Consider the following 15701-nt stretch of genomic DNA (forward strand, 5'->3'; position numbering starts at 1 on the left):
TTTTTGCTCTAATATTGTCTCCGTCATTCCCGCTCTGGGAGCTTCTGGAAATGTTGTGAATTCATCGGGCTTTTCTGTCACTTTCTGACATTTTCTCGGAGCGACCAGAAGCTGGGAGAAACTTCTAGCGGGTGACGTCATGACGTCACGGGGCCTCGCCGCGCCCTGTGATTGGCCGAAGGCTGGAGAAGCAGCGAGAAGCGAGTGAGGGGGTATAAATAGCGGTGAGGGCGAAGCTGAGACAGTTAGAGACTCAGAGACCTTCAGAGAACATCAGGAGATCCAGCAGAGGAGAAAGAAGCATCACAGCGCTCTGCGCAGGAAACTCTGGACTACAGTAAGTTCTAACTTTTCTTCTTCTCTGCTCCCGCAGCGACTACAGACTGAATTCATGCTCCTATTAACTGGTGGAGGGACAGAGAAACACACGTTGTAGAGTTTAGTCAAAGACAGGACAGATTTGTGGAGCAAATGATGTTTGAACGTCTCCGAGGCGTCGCTGAACGCAGCTTTGCAGAAGCAGTCAGATTGGAGCAAAACCTGCTACACAGTCCAGTAAAAACCTAAAGTGTAGCATATGAAGTGTTTCTGAGAGGGAATAATCTTCCTTCTCCTCCTGTGTGTCTCTGCTGGTTTAGGCCTGAAAGGAAACCCAGCCAAGATGTGTGCAGCTAAAAACGTGGCCATCGGCATCGACCTGGGCACCACCTACTCCTGCGTGGGGGTTTTCCAGCACGGAAAAGTGGAAATCATCGCCAACGACCAGGGCAACAGGACCACCCCCAGCTACGTGGCCTTCACCGACACCGAGAGGCTGATCGGGGACGCGGCCAAGAACCAGGTGGCCCTGAACCCCAGCAACACGGTGTTTGACGCCAAGAGGCTGATCGGCAGAAAGTTTGAAGAGCCGGTGGTGCAGGCCGACATGAAGCACTGGCCCTTCGAGGTGCTTTCAGACGGAGGCAGGCCCAAAATTCAGGTGGAGTACAAAGGGGAGAACAAAGCCTTCTTCCCCGAGGAGATCTCCTCCATGGTCCTGGTGAAGATGAAGGAGATCGCCGAGGCCTACCTGGGCCACAAGGTGTCCAACGCCGTGGTCACGGTCCCCGCCTACTTCAACGACTCCCAGCGACAGGCCACCAAAGACGCAGGCGTCATCGCGGGACTCAACGTCTTGAGGATCATCAACGAGCCCACGGCGGCCGCCATCGCCTACGGTCTGGACAAAGGCAAGTCGGGAGAGAGAAACGTCCTGATCTTTGACCTGGGCGGAGGCACCTTCGACGTGTCCGTCCTGACCATCGAGGACGGCATCTTTGAGGTGAAGGCCACGGCCGGAGACACTCACCTGGGAGGAGAGGACTTTGACAACCGCATGGTCAACCACTTTGTGGAGGAGTTCAAGAGGAAACACAAGAAGGACATCAGCCAGAACAAGAGAGCCTTGAGGAGGCTGCGCACAGCTTGCGAGAGGGCCAAGAGGACCCTGTCCTCCAGCTCCCAGGCCAGCATCGAGATCGACTCTCTGTTCGAGGGGGTGGACCTGTACACCTCCATCACCAGGGCTCGCTTTGAGGAGCTGTGCTCCGACCTGTTCAGGGGAACCTTGGAGCCCGTGGAGAAGGCTTTGAGGGACGCCAAGATGGACAAGGGCCAGATCCATGACGCGGTCCTGGTGGGAGGCTCCACCCGAATCCCCAAGATCCAGAAGCTGCTGCAGGACTTCTTCAACGGCCGGGAGCTGAACAAGAGCATCAACCCGGACGAGGCGGTGGCTTACGGCGCCGCTGTCCAGGCCGCCATCCTGACGGGAGATACGTCGGGGAACGTCCAGGACCTGCTGCTGCTGGACGTGGCTCCTCTGTCCCTGGGGATCGAGACGGCCGGAGGAGTGATGACGGCCCTGATCAAACGCAACACCACCGTCCCCACCAAGCAGACCCAGGTGTTCAGCACCTACTCCGACAACCAGCCCGGGGTCCTGATCCAGGTCTACGAAGGGGAGAGAGCCATGACCAAGGACAACAACCTGCTGGGCAGGTTTGAGCTGATGGGAATCCCGCCCGCTCCACGAGGGGTCCCGCAGGTCGAGGTCACCTTCGACGTGGACGCCAACGGCATCCTGAACGTGTCCGCGGTGGACAAAAGCACCGGCAAAGAGAACAAGATCACCATCGCCAACGACAAGGGCCGACTGAGCAAAGAGGAGATCGAGAGGATGGTGCAGGACGCCGAGAAGTACAAAGCCGAGGACGAGCTGCAGAGGGACAAGATAGCTGCCAAGAACTCCCTGGAGTCCTACGCTTTCACCGTGAAGAGCAGCGTGGAGGACGAGAGCTTGAAGGGCAAGATCAGCCAGGAGGACAAGAAGAAGGTGGTGGACAAGTGCCAGGAGACCATCAGCTGGCTGGAGAACAACCAGCTGGCTGAGAAAGACGAGTACCAACACCAGCAGAAAGAGCTGGAGAAGGTGTGCAACCCCATCATCAGCAACTTGTACCAGGGAGGGAGGCCCACTGGGAGCTGCAGAGAGCAGGCAGGAGCCCACAGCCAGGGGCCCACTGTGGAGGAGGTGGACTGAAGGACCACTGGAGGTTTCACCTTTTCTCATCTTGATGTTTTTCTTCCTCTTTCTAAATATAATTTGCATCTGAATGTATTTTTCATCTTAAAGCTGCTGGACAATGTAATAAAGATGAGAAAAACGATTCCAGACTGTTTGTTGTTGTGAAATATATTTTAAAAACTGAGCTGTAATTTCAGATGTTCTTGAGTCATCATGGTCACAATTGAACTGTAAAAACTTTATGTTTGAGTTATGATCATTAAAGTTGTAAATATTTTACAGAGTAAACACGTTTTTTCTTTGCTGTACAGTAAAATAAAAGATTAAACCAAATGTTCTGATCAATGTTTTTATTTTTCTGGGTTTCGGGTCAAAGCAAAACAAATGAAACCAGCTTCATATTTTGTCCACATCTAAACTCCTGAGGCTCTGAAGAACATTTAAATGTTGAGAAGATGAGCCTCATGGTTCCAGGCCTCTATTAATGTTCAACTTTTAAGTATATAAACCTTTCTGGAGGCATTGAAAAGTATATTGAGAATAAATTAAACTGGATGGGGAGGAAAAAAGAACCAAAGAAACACACTTCTCTAATTTAAAACAAATTAGATACACGAAACTAACAAACATTTAACGTTTTAAAACTAAAGTTAATCAGATACAATAGGACAAGAGACAGATTAATCATTTAGTGAGCAAAGTTTCAATACTGGAGCTGCGAGTTCAAACAGGACCGAGCTTCCTGTAAATATCGCGAGAAAAGAAGCAGAGCGAGAAAACGGGTCCAGTCAAGGCATAGCGATATTCATATTTAGCAACAACAACAGCGACAACAGGGTTTGCGGAGGATGGTGTTGTTGTTGCGTTAACAGGCTGGATGCCGGTATGTGCGGCCGCAGGTGAAACGCCTGGCTGCGATGAACAGGTACGGCTCAGTCGCTCTTTTAGTAGCAGCTAGTTAGCGGGTTAGCAGGTAGCCGTTAGCTCGGAGCTAATGTTTGGCGTTAGCTTCAGGTTTCTGATTCAGTCCGCGGATTATTTTCCGCACAGCCAACATGAAACCCCACGGAGCAGCTAAAACCCCGCCGTGGGTGTGACCCCAGCGGACAACAAGCGGCAGGTTGGCGGGGAGAGCGGGCAGCTATTGTTAGCAGGTTAGCAGGCTAACGGGCTGAATGATCGCTAGCCTGCAGTTAGTGGCTCTAACAGCAGCCTCTGGTGCTGGACGGACTCAGAGGTTATTCAGCATTTATTCAGCTGCCCCGGGTTACAGTAACCGTCTGCAGGAGAAAGTAGATCCATTTGGAAAAATCTGGAAGGATCTTCATTTAATAACCCACTTAAAGAGACATTTTCAATTCAGTTTATTTAAATATCACAAATTCACAACACAAGTCCTCTGGAGGCTCAAAAATAATTCCAGTCCAGTCATTCCAGCTGATTCAACTGGTCAAGCAGTGCAGTTCCAGTGAGTCATACTGGTTTAAAAAGTTTTTACATTCACTCCCCCTGGACAAGCACGGAGCGACAGTGGACAGGAAAAACTCCCCTTTAACAGGAAGAAACCTCCAACAGAACCAGAACCTGTAGGAGCAAAGTGGCTACTTTCTGCTACTGGCGCTATAAGTTACAGAAAAACATCCTGGTGAGAAATAACACAGAGTCTGTTTACTTCCTAGTAAAACATTTAGCTTAGGAATAATTGATAGAGATCAGGTAAATGATGCTGGTGGCAGGTTATTTAAAGGGCCGTTGCTGTTTTTAGGTAATCGCATTATATGGAACAGCTGCTGATTAGAATCTGACAAAAATAGCCTGAATATTCATGCAAACAGTATATTCCAATCACACTTTGAACTCATGTGAGTGCAGCAGACATCTTGGATGTAACATTTCAGGCAACATGCATTCAGTCTCTGCTACGTATGTAAGGTATCCGACCAGCTGCTCTGGCTTTTCGACCCGAACTGAAAAGCCAGAGCAGGCGCCGCCTGGTGGTTTTTATTTTATGTTGAACAAATCATCAAATTCCTGGTCTTCATGCTCCTGCAAGACTGACGGCGACCCGACTGGCGACTAACCCGACTGATGGCGACGCGACTGACGACTAACCCGACTGACGGCGACCTTGTGCAGGGCTTCCTGTTGACCCCTCCTCTGTATCCTGCAGCTCGTGGCCTCGGCTCTCTGGGCGTCCGTCAGCAGATGAAGACGAGCCGGCGTGGTGAGGTCAGGCGCTGCAGCTGGTTGGAGGAGCTGGCTCTGCTGCAGCAGCGGAGGATGTGAGCAGCAGCGAGCCGCGGCGCTGCGATCGGCTGCAGGTTTATGGGTCCAGGCTGTGGACGAGCTGCTGGCTTTTCTCACTTCCTGTCTCTGCATGTTGAAGCGATTGGACTGAACTGAGTCGCAGACATTTCGCAGGATGAACGGCTCTCTGCTGACTCCGCCCAGCCCTCGGGCCTCTGGCTCCTCCCCCTTGCCCCCCTCTCCCTCCCCGTCGCCGCCGTCGCCTTCCCTGCTGCCCTTGTCCTCCAGGCCGCCGCCCCTGGCCCCCCTGGTGAGCCCGCCGGCCCCGCCGTCCTCCCTGTCCGACACGCCCACGCCGTCCCCCTCGCCGTCCCTCAGCTGGACCGAATTCTGTGAGCTCCATGCGCGTGTCGCTGCCGGAGACTTTGCACGCCACTTCCGGGCGTTTCTCCTGGAGAACCCGCACTACAGCGCAGACTCGGCGGCGGCTTTCTGCCGCCGCTTCACCGACCGCTTCGTCCGCCACTTCCAGAGCGAGCTGGAGGGGGCGCTGCCTCCAAGCGGCGCCTCGGGACGCGACGAGATGATGAGCTGGGCTCCCCCATCCGACGCCACCTCCCTGGAAGAGGAGGCGGTGTCGCCGCTGGCGGGACCCGGGGGCCCGGCGCTCCCCCTTCCCTCCGGCGCGGCGCAGGGGGCGTCCAGGCCGGCGCCGTCCCGGCTGGTGCTGGAGAACCGCGGCAGCGACCGCTTCCAGGACTCCTACGCCCAGGGCCAAGTGCTGCCACCGTCCTCGTCGTCGTCCTGCTGCTCCTCGGTGGGGGGGAACAACGGGAGGCGGGAGGAGCGGGGTGCGGCGCCGGGCCCCGGGAACGACGCCGCGCCTGCAGAGGAGGAGGAAGACAGCTGGGTTGGAGCGGCTGCGGCCGGTGACGGCGCGGAGCGCGACGAGTCCTCTGAGGCGGATCGCACTTTTTATCTCCCTCCCTCCTCCGTCACTCCTCCGCCCGACTCCAAAGGAAACGGCACGCCCAACTCCTCCAAGAACAAGCTGAAGAAGCGCTTCTCGCTGCGCAGCGTGGGGCGCAGCGTGCGCGGCAGCGTGCGCGGCATCCTGCACTGGAGGAGCGCCTCCAGCGATGCGGCGCAGAGCCCGCTGCCCTGCAGCTACAGCTACACCCTGGGTGTCCAGGACTCCGGCGCCGCCAAGAGAAGCGCCGCCACACAGCCCCCCATGCCCACCTCCTCCATGCCCGTGTCCCTGTCCATGCCCCTCTCCCTTCCTCACTCCTCCTCCTCCTCCCTGCCGCCCTCGTCCTCCAGCAGCGCCACCTCACTGTCTCTCTCTGAGGCGGCGCGCGATCGCCGGCGGAGCAACGGAGAGGCAGGTGAGAAGGACAAGTGGAGCCACCGGCTGGAGAAACTCAGGCTTTCGCGCTCGCCACCGCCCATCCTCACCCAGAACCCCCACCCCGGCTCCAACTCGCTGCCCCCCAGCAGCGCCGCTGCCCTGGGCCCCCCCAGAAAGGTGGGCCGGCTGGTGCGGGAGGGAGGGGTGAGCGTCAGCTCCTCCAGCGACGAGCTGGGCGGGAGCCACGGCTTCTCCGGCTTCTCCTTCGGACTGCTGCACCACGGCACAGAGAGCAACAGCACGGCGCCGGGGACCCAGGCCACCCCGGTGCTGCCCCTGGCCGGCGGGGGCACCGTCCCCTGGAGGGGGGGCCGCTGGCACAAATGTCGTTTGGTCCTGAGAGAGAGAGACCGAGAAGGGGGCGAGCGAGGAGAGGAGTTCTACCTGGAGTTCTTCATCCCACCAAAGGTCAGTGCAATCGTGTCAGAACCAGAACCAGCTGATGGTATCGGGTCAGAACCACTAGATCACATGTGTCAAATTCAAGGCTCGTGGGCCAAATTTGGCCCCGCCTTAGCTTTTTATGTGGCCCTCACACAAAAATCAACTCAATCGTCCAGAGAGTTTATTGCAGATTTTTCTCAAAAATTGCCATAAACTTTCTTACGGTGACATAACCAGCTGCTGCAGCCTTACTTGATGTCAGATTATAGTTCATGATTTTCACAGCGAGTCATAAAGAGTCACATTTACTATCATAAATAAGAGCAAATGTCGCAGATATTTGCAAATTAGTACCACAAACATTTAGATTTTTATTGGACAAAAATCACAAAAAGAATCAAGAAATCCTGAAAGGACTGATTAGATGTTCAACAATAATATTTCATTTTAATAATTCATTTGTATTTAACAGTTTGTAAATTGGCTTTATCAAAACATTCTGCTGCAACCGGCCCTTTAAGAGCCTTCATGATCCTGATTGGCCCAAAACAAAAATTAGTTTGATACTCTGCAGTAGAAGGTATCAGGGTCAGAACCAGAACCAGTAGAAGGTATCGGGTCAGAACCAGTACAGGGTTTCCCTCAGCAAAGCTGCTCAGCCCGGCGGGCGGTCCACCATGTTTTTGTAGTAAAAGATGTTAAGTGGACAGGAAAAGTAACAATATTACTGGGTAATTATATGTTATGGGAAAACATGGCCAGTGAAACGATATTTAAACCCACAACTAGTCTTAGAAACAACAAATCAAAAAATACAATTAAAATAAATATGAATTATTTGCATTTCTGTTTAATCCAAATGAAGTCAGCGGCTCCATGAGGCCCTCAGGGCTTCAGGGGCCATAATGCTAATATTTTAACACAGAGCACAAAGACATAAATGTAACATTTATTTATTGAGAGATGAGCAACAAACGGAGATTTAATTTAATCCTGCTAATGTGGTTTTAGTAGCTCTAACATTTCTGTTGAGTTTTTAATAAGAGTCACAGAAACGGTTTTAGTTTCTCAGATCTCTGCGCTCATTAACTCTGTCTGACTAAGTGGACAAAGCATTTGATACGGTTTGATGCTTCGTATAACCGGAAAAATAATAATAGAAATAAAAATAAAATAATATAAAACCAGAGTGAAAGCTCCTCACCGGCTGAACCTGCATGATGAGGTTAGCGCTGGTTCGATTACAGGGAAGACAGCGCCACACGCTGGGCAGCGAGTTGAGATGGAAACGCCCCACATCATTCTTTGTTCACAAAGATAAATCATTCTCACCTCTCCTCAACGCTCCTCTGAATTCACTACTACAAGTTATTCCTGCGGTTCATAGAGCTGCACAACCAGAGTAGGGGTTGAACGACTACATATTTTTTAAGGTCGACTACATCATGATAATAGTCGAGTCGATGTCGACTAGTCGCGGTGACGTCATAGTGACGTAAGCGCAAAAACCCTTCACAACTACTTGGAGGCTTTATTAGCTATTTTCACGGCAAATATTGACACCCCCCCCCCCCCCCCCCCCCCCACACACACACACACACACACGTACGTTTCATGAATGAAGTTACTGACAACTGACTGGATCGAGCCGGTTGTTCAGGAGCTAGCATTAGCGGATGCCTTTTCAAATGACTGTGCATCGCGGTCGTACTTTTGTTGTACTTCAGCACAGCTTTGCAGATTTTGCATGTTACGGTAGTTAAACCAGAAGAGTCATCTTTAGTGAAATATTTCCACACTGTTGACGAATTTCTACCTGTTTGACAAGATGCGGGCTTGTCCTCGATCTGTTTTGAAGACGCCATTTTGTACCCAGTGTTCTGTCAGATCTGCTGTCAGAGTGTCATACATTCTGACAGCTGATCTGATGACACTTCTAAGCACAAAGTGTCATTCTTAGCACGAACTCACGGCTATATATATGTCAGACAAGTATACACTGTCATTACCAACTACAGGCTTTTATTTAATCAGCAACATAACATCATAATGTATTAGTTAGATCGTCGTGACAAAGACACTCGCGAGCCGGCTAAGTGACATCCTTAGCGGGAAGGGGGCGAGTTTTAGACGGCTCGTGTTTTGTAGTGGACTGCAGCTGCAACTCCATCTCCTTTTAAAAACACTGTAAAACCACAAATATGCATCCATCTACATATCATTTAAACTAATGTATTAACTTATTTTTCTTGTGTCTTGTGACGTATACTGTGCTGTCAGATCAGCACAGGCTGTCACCACCGGCAATCACATGACTGCGACTAGTCGACATGAAATGTAAAAACTCGCGAGACGTCCTAGAGTCGACTAATTGGTTCAACCCCTAAACCAGAGCTAACACGGCGGGTTTGAACTCTGACCTTGATGTAGAGTTCTCTAAAGAAACATGATTCCTCACAGGAGGTCGATGTAAATATCCATACAGGTCAGTCGGCGTCCAGTTTGAGTGGAAGGAGGAGCGCGACCCCTGCTGAGGTCAACTTAAAAGATCGAGCAGCTGCAGTGCGCTGTGATTGGTCTGCTCTGCTGCGCGCTGTGATTGGTCCGCTCTGCTGCGCGCTGTGATTGGTCCGCTCTGCTGCGCGCTGTGATTGGTCTGTTCTGCTGCGCGCTGTGATTGGTCCGCTCTGCTGCGCGCTGTGATTGGTCCGCTCTGCTGCGCGCTGTGATTGGTCCGCTCTGCCGGATTATAAGTATAAACCTATAAATCTTTTAGAAATTACTCGGCTCTGCAAGTGAAACTCTCAGAACAACGGAGACACTTTCAGTCCGGCTTGAAGATTTTTTCTTTTTTTCTTTCTTCCCCCACCCAATTATAAGTTTTCTCAAAATAAAGTCAAGCAAAGCTTAGCCTAGTAAAGCATGGCGGGCCGCCAGGCTTTTAATACACTGGGGGAAACCCTGCAGTAGATGGTATCGGGTCAGAACCAGAACCTCTGTGTTCCAGGCCTCCAAGCCCCGGCTGACGGTTCCCTGCTTCTCCATCGTGGACGTGAGGAGTACCACGGCGCTGGAGGTCCCGGACAAGGAGAACACCTTCCTGCTGCAGGTCCATATGTTTCCCTATATGTACTCCCACCCAAACGGGCCGGGCCTGGTTCTGATCTGAGCTGCCCTGTCTCTGCTCCTCCGCAGCTGGACGGGTCGGCCCAGTATGTGATCGAAACCCGAGACGCTGTGCAGATGAGAGCTTGGCTGAGTGACATCAGGAACGCCATCTGTCTCAGGTACTGATCCAATCGGAGCAGAACCTCAGGAGTTACAACAGGGTTAATTTCTGCTGCTAGATGATCTGATTGGACGCTGGGAAAGACTATCGTTGTGTTCAGTTGTGCTAAAAGGTGTTAGCCTAGCAGCGAAGCTATGCTAGCCTAAAGTAGCATCTGAATGCTAACATGTAGCAGCTACCACTAATGTCAGGGTCCACAGTCCAGACTGCTGAAGAAGCCTGTCGGGGAAACTTTATTCATCGTTATTCCTCTAAAACAACACAAGGTGATGATTGTCCGGCTGCCAGAACCTCTGGCTGCACCGAGTCCGGATGTCAGCCGGTTCTGCTTTACTAACTGTGCTTCCTGCTGCAGCGAGCAGGACGACGCTGAAGGAGTGTGTCCAGCTTCGTTGGACGTCAGTGGAACGCCAGAGATTGGCGAGCGTCTTTCACAAGGTGAGTGTTGGGTTTCCTGTCGTGGTGCTGGGCCAGGAATAGTTCTGATCCAGAGAACCGGAGAACCAAAGTCCAAAGAAGTACTGTGAAAAACCTTGAGAAGGCCGTTGATCCGGACCGCTTTAGAGCCGGGTTCAGTGGAAACCAAGACTGGATCAGAACTTCTGTACTGGTCTGGAGGAAACATGAGATCTTTGTGGTGGTTCATGAACATCTAACCCTGGTCTGCTCCTTCTCCCCGGCCGGGTTCTGACCCGTCAGTCTGCTACGGAGGGATCGGAGGCTCCTCCCCCCTCATGGATCCGCTTCCTCCAGAACTTCCACCTCGAGCGCCACTGGACGAGCCGGAGGGCAGGAATTTCGGGGGAGTCGGGGCTGGCCTGGGCACGCCTTTTGCTGAGACGCCAGAAGCGACGGGTAACGATGACCCGGGCAGGTTTGGTTCTGGAAACAGCCGGGACCCTGAGTGACCGGGTCCGACGCGCTTCCCCTGCAGGGTCGTTCCTGTTCTCTGACGCGGTGACCTCCGAGGCCGTGGAGCACCCGCTCAGCGAGTGCCAGTGGTTCCACGGCACCCTGTCGCGTCTCAAGGCAGCCCAGCTGGTTCTGGCCGGAGGCCCGGCGAGCCACGGCGTCTTCCTGGTCCGACAGAGCGAGACGCGGCGGGGAGAGTACGTCCTCACCTTCAACTTCCAGGGGAAGGCCAAGGTGAGTCCAGGACGCGAAGGGCGGACTGTCTTTGTGTCTCTGCCGCGCTACATGTCTCCGTGTCTCGGGTCCCGCAGCACCTCCGCCTGTCCCTGAACGAGGACGGCCAGTGCCGGGTCCAGCACCTCTGGTTCCAGTCCATCTTCGACATGTTGGAGCACTTCCGGGTCCATCCCATCCCCCTGGAGTCTGGCGGTGCCTCTGATGTCACGCTCATCAGCTTCGTGGGAGCCACGGCGGTCCGACAGCCAGGTACGATCAGAACCGGGTCGGCAGAACCCGGACCGGTCCCTGGACAGGTGTGAAGCTTTCATCCTGTCCCGCATGGGTCACCATCCTCATCCTCATGCTGTACTGATCCATGAAGCAGAGGAGACGTCGCCCGCCCGTGGGACCCATCTGACCTCTCTGTTGTTGTCTTGTATGGTTGGCTCGCCCCCTGCAGGCCGGGACCGGGCGGGCAGTCGGCCCGCGGCCTGCGACGCCATCACCACGCGCCATCCCGACTCTCCATCAACCCCCATCTCTGACTGTGTGTAAGTGAGACCGACCCGGCCCGGAGGACCAGTGTGTGGCAGCGAGGACGCGTCTCCATTCAGTCCGGGCTCTCGGGGCGGCTTCCGGGTCCGACCAGAACCAGAACCATTCAGATCCTTTGCACCTGTCAAACTCGAGGCCCAGGGGCCAAATGAAGCCCGCCTTAACTTTTCATGTGGCCCTCCAGTTGCCAAATTACGTCAGTCAATACCAGTTTTTCGCAATTCGATCTCCAAAATTCAGGGGAAATGGACGGATCCCACCTGCAGGTGGCGATGTTTCTGACTTTCACTGCCGTCCTCCCTCAGCCTTGATCCATGTGGCCAGTAACAAAAAGTCACCTTTAATGTCATGAGCAGAAATATTGTAGATATTTCTAAAATATCTACAAAATATGTCATTCTGATTGTGAAAAATTCACAAGAACAATCCTGAAATTCTGATCAATGGCCAAAGATTCAGGATTAATTAATTTCAAGAAGTTCTTATTGGACTCAGCGATGCTTTTTATTCAAATGATGGAACATTCAGGATGTGAAATATCATTTTAACACGCCTGGTGCAGAACCAGAACCGGCTCTACAGGCTCAGTTCCAGATAGTGCCATTCTATACCACACAGTTCTGTGTCTTACTGCCCCCTACTGGCGTCTACTGCACATTACAGCGTCTAGAAGAAGGAAATGACATAAAAACTACAAATAATTTCAGGAAAGAAGAACAACAGATGATGAGCTCTAGAAAAACGGTAGAACCGGACCTGCCAGGTTCTGGTTCTGACCCATGTGTTGGAAGGAGAGCTGTAATGGTCCTGGGACCAGTTGGGCCGTTCTGAGCTGCAGCCTGTAGAACCTCATGATTATCTGTAGCTGGCCGATCAGAACCAGAGGTTCTGTTGGACCATGGGAACCCGTCCCTGAGAGTCCAGAACCACCTGACTCCTCCCACTCACCGCCATTCTGTCTCTCCCTCCATCCGCTCCTCCTCTCTCTCTCTAACTCATCGCTTCTTCTTCTTCTCCTCCTGGACCCCTGCAGACTCGACCAGCAGACCCCGTAGCCCCCCCCAACCCCCCCCGCTGCCGCCGGGACGCCCGCCGCCGCCGACCCCTCCCCAGGAGAGAGGATCCGAGGCGGAGCCGGCGGCAGGAAGCGGAGGCGGCGGCGGGCCGGCGGAGGACTGGGAGGACACGCCCCTCCGGCAGCTGGACGCCGCCGAGGGCGAGGAGCGGGACGGGGCGAGGGCGCCGCGCGCCGTCGACAACCAGTACTCCTTCTTCTGAGGCGGCGGTCATCTTGGGGAGTTCTAACACTAAACGAGGCCGACAAGTGAAACACTAACGAGCAGTACCGCCGGCCCGATTCGCCGCTCCGCCTCGCAGAACCTTCTGGACACTATGCCTGTGGAGCCAGCAGGACTAGAACCTCACGCGGTTCTGCCCAGACAGCCAAACATACGCTACAGAACCAGTACCTTACACCGTCCCTGGAACCGGTCCAGACACAGTTCTGTCCGCCGCCTGCAATCTGTTAGAGAAGTCCAGACGGGCGGTTCTCCAGAACCTGCTTCAGATTACAGAACCATTCGACCCAGTAAAAAGTTCTGAACCCAAACAGATCCCTGGAAAGTCCCAAAGATGACCCAAAGGTCAAGGGTCAGATCTCCAGGATGTTCTTCACCTGCTGGAGATCCAACATGACCCAGATTACCGGGTCTGGTTCTGGTTCTGAGCCCGATTCTGGACTAGTCCAGAAACTGGAAGGAAAGAAGCTCACTGTGGGTTTTGACCTTCCTGACCTTTGACCCCTCGTCTGGGCCTGACTACAGGTCACAGGAAGGGAAACGGGAAGTTCAGGATGTTTTAATCCAGGATCTGGAGTTAATTTGTTCAGATTAGGTCGGATTATAGTGGAAACCCTAATCTGGCTGGTTTATCTGACCTCTGACCTCCATTACTACATTACCACTACTGACAGAACCAACACTAATGACCCATTGACATGTTGGGGGCGTCCCCAGGGCGGCGGCGGCGTGTCCAGAGAGCGGCGGCTTGCCCCCAGGGCGGCGGCGCGCCTAGAGGGCGGCGGCGCGTCCAGAGGGCAGCGGCTTGTCCCCAGGGCAGCGGCGGCGCGTCCAGAGGGCGGCGGCAGCTCGTCCCCAGGGCGGCGGCGGCGCGTCCAGAGGACGGCGGCTCGTCCCCAGGGTGGCGGCGGGTCCCCAGGGTGGCGGCGGGTCCCCAGGGCGGCGGCTCGTCCCCAGGGTGGCGGCGGGTCCCCAGGGCGGCGGCTCGTCCCCAGGGTGGCGGCGGGTCCCCAGGGCGGCGGCTCGTCCCCAGGGCGGCGGCGCGTCCCGAGTAGAAGCTCTCTAGAAGCATCCCCTCCAGATGTCTCCACTTGTCCTGGTTTAGTTTTGGAACAAGCTGAGCAATAAGTCACTTTATCCAGATGAAACTGATTCCTGATAGGAAATTGCATCACTTGTAAAGTCCGGTTGCGATTGGCTGGAAGCGGGGCGCTGTGTAAGGTTTTGGGTCTGGAGTGGGACGGAACCATTTACCTCAGAGCCCAGTCAGAGAAGCGTGGACAGAGCGATGACAGTAATAATAACGATGGTCAGGTGAATAGTATTAAAGTTTTCTAGTTTGATTTTCTAACTTCCATCTCAGCTCTGATGTTTTTGTGCCTTTTTTAATTTTGGGGACAAAACGATGAACGGAGCTCCTGGTGTTTTCCTGCTGTCTCCTCCTCATCAACACTTCTAGAACATTTCAGAGAACTTATTTCTAGTTGTGCCTTTCTGTGTCTGTCTGCTCATCAGCCTGCGACGTCTGTCCGCTGTCCTCCATGTCCTCCGTGTCCTTGTCCTCGTCTCAGTTGGAAGACTCTTCGTGCCTTTCTCTGTCTCTTTTCTCTTTGCTGGGACCGTTTGTTGAGGACAGACATTGCTGTCCTGTGTGGTTAGTTTCAGGTACTACATCAAATTTAATGATATAATATAAATATAGTGAAACATTCAACCTGATGTGGCGTCTTTTATTCCTTCTGTCCTGGTTTGGGCCGAAGGTTCTGGACCATCCAGTCCAGATCGGTTCTTGGCGGCTCAGGAGGGAAACGGGGTGAGAAAAATGAATCGTCAAAAAGAATCGAGACAAAAATCTTGAGGTTCAGAGGAACTGATTCCAGAACCGAGAACCGCACTTCCTAATGTTTGATCCGTTACGTTCAGAGAGCAGCCGACCTGATCCACCATGAGGAGGAAAACATGGCCGCCTGCGCCCGGAGGAGGAAGACAGGATTCTGCAGTCTGGATTTTGTTTGTCTTCTGCTTCTTGACTCTTGGAGCAGATGAGTTTATTTCTGCTGCCTAAGATCTGGATCATGAACAGAACCAGAATCTGGATCCAAGCAGCGGAGGTACTGGTTCTGGATGTGTAGAAGGAAAATATTCCAGAGAACATTCTAGATTTGTCCTCAGATTAAATAATTTAATGGTGATCTGCTGATCTAGAACATTTCAGAGATCTGTTCTAGATCTGATCTAGACAAGAGCAAATCTCAATCTCGTAATCTGTTGATGACAATGACAATAAATCTTATCTTATCTTAGAACTGATCTGGAGTTTGTCCCCAGGGGGCGCTGCAGTCCCCAGACGAGCGAAGAAGCCAGAGTCTCAGGTTTTTCTAAAATGTTCAATTTAATTCAGATAAAAACATTTCTAGATCAGATGACAGAAAACATTTAAATAGACGCTGGATCAAAAACATTCTCAGGAGTCGTCAGTGAAATGAAACGGCGTCCAACGCCAGCAAAAATACCACAGTCATTTGGAAAGTGAATCAATAAACTAAATATTTAACCCCATGCCTGACAACAGGAAGTCTCCTCACCCTGGTGCTAATCGGGATTAATCTGGATTTTTGGTTAAATGTTTCAGAGATTGATCTTCTGGATTTAAAAGTCACATTTAAAGGAAATTCTCAGGAGGTGAACGCGAAGCTTTAGATAAACGGTGATCAATAATAATTCAGATTATTGAAAAATCTGGAGAGTCAAAGCAGAAACACGGAGAGACAACCCAATCTAGATTAAGGAGTCTGCGTCAGCTCGTTCTAACAGATTAGG

At 52.7% G+C, this 15701-nt stretch overlaps 2 protein-coding genes and 1 long non-coding RNA gene across 5 annotated transcripts; all 3 read left to right on the forward strand.

Annotated features, from left to right (window-relative positions):
- Positions 1-202: 202 nt before the first annotated feature.
- On the forward strand, positions 203-2845 carry LOC116734944 (heat shock 70 kDa protein 1-like). Its single transcript, XM_032586484.1, has 2 exons — positions 203-337; positions 639-2845. The coding sequence occupies exon 2, from the start codon at positions 662-664 to the stop codon at positions 2579-2581; it is 1920 nt and encodes a 639-aa protein (XP_032442375.1). The 5' UTR covers positions 203-337; positions 639-661; the 3' UTR covers positions 2582-2845.
- Positions 2846-3306: 461 nt separating this feature from the next.
- Positions 3307-13500, forward strand: sh2b1 (SH2B adaptor protein 1). 3 transcript variants are annotated; one of them, XM_032586480.1, is made up of 10 exons: positions 3308-3491; positions 4737-6632; positions 9616-9717; positions 9804-9895; positions 10253-10335; positions 10597-10752; positions 10832-11043; positions 11121-11295; positions 11489-11579; positions 12617-12759. In XM_032586480.1, exons 2-10 carry the CDS (start codon positions 4989-4991, stop codon positions 12636-12638), a joined length of 2577 nt encoding a protein of 858 aa, XP_032442371.1. In that variant the 5' UTR covers positions 3308-3491; positions 4737-4988; the 3' UTR covers positions 12639-12759. The 3 variants fall into 3 exon arrangements, with proteins under 3 accessions (XP_032442369.1, XP_032442371.1, XP_032442370.1); XM_032586478.1 differs by lacking the exon at positions 11489-11579 and having other exon boundaries at positions 3307-3491; positions 12617-13500; XM_032586479.1 differs by lacking the exons at positions 3308-3491; positions 11489-11579 and adding an exon at positions 3532-4211 and having other exon boundaries at positions 12617-13500.
- A 1141-nt stretch (positions 13501-14641) lies between these two features.
- Positions 14642-15410, forward strand: LOC116734977 (uncharacterized). Its single transcript, XR_004342303.1, has 2 exons — positions 14642-14694; positions 14805-15410. It is a non-coding gene; the product is annotated as an uncharacterized LOC116734977 (long non-coding RNA).
- Positions 15411-15701: the final 291 nt, after the last annotated feature.

This window comes from Xiphophorus hellerii, chromosome 16 (assembly GCF_003331165.1).
Source record: "Xiphophorus hellerii strain 12219 chromosome 16, Xiphophorus_hellerii-4.1, whole genome shotgun sequence".
NCBI classification, from domain to species: domain Eukaryota; kingdom Metazoa; phylum Chordata; class Actinopteri; order Cyprinodontiformes; family Poeciliidae; genus Xiphophorus; species Xiphophorus hellerii.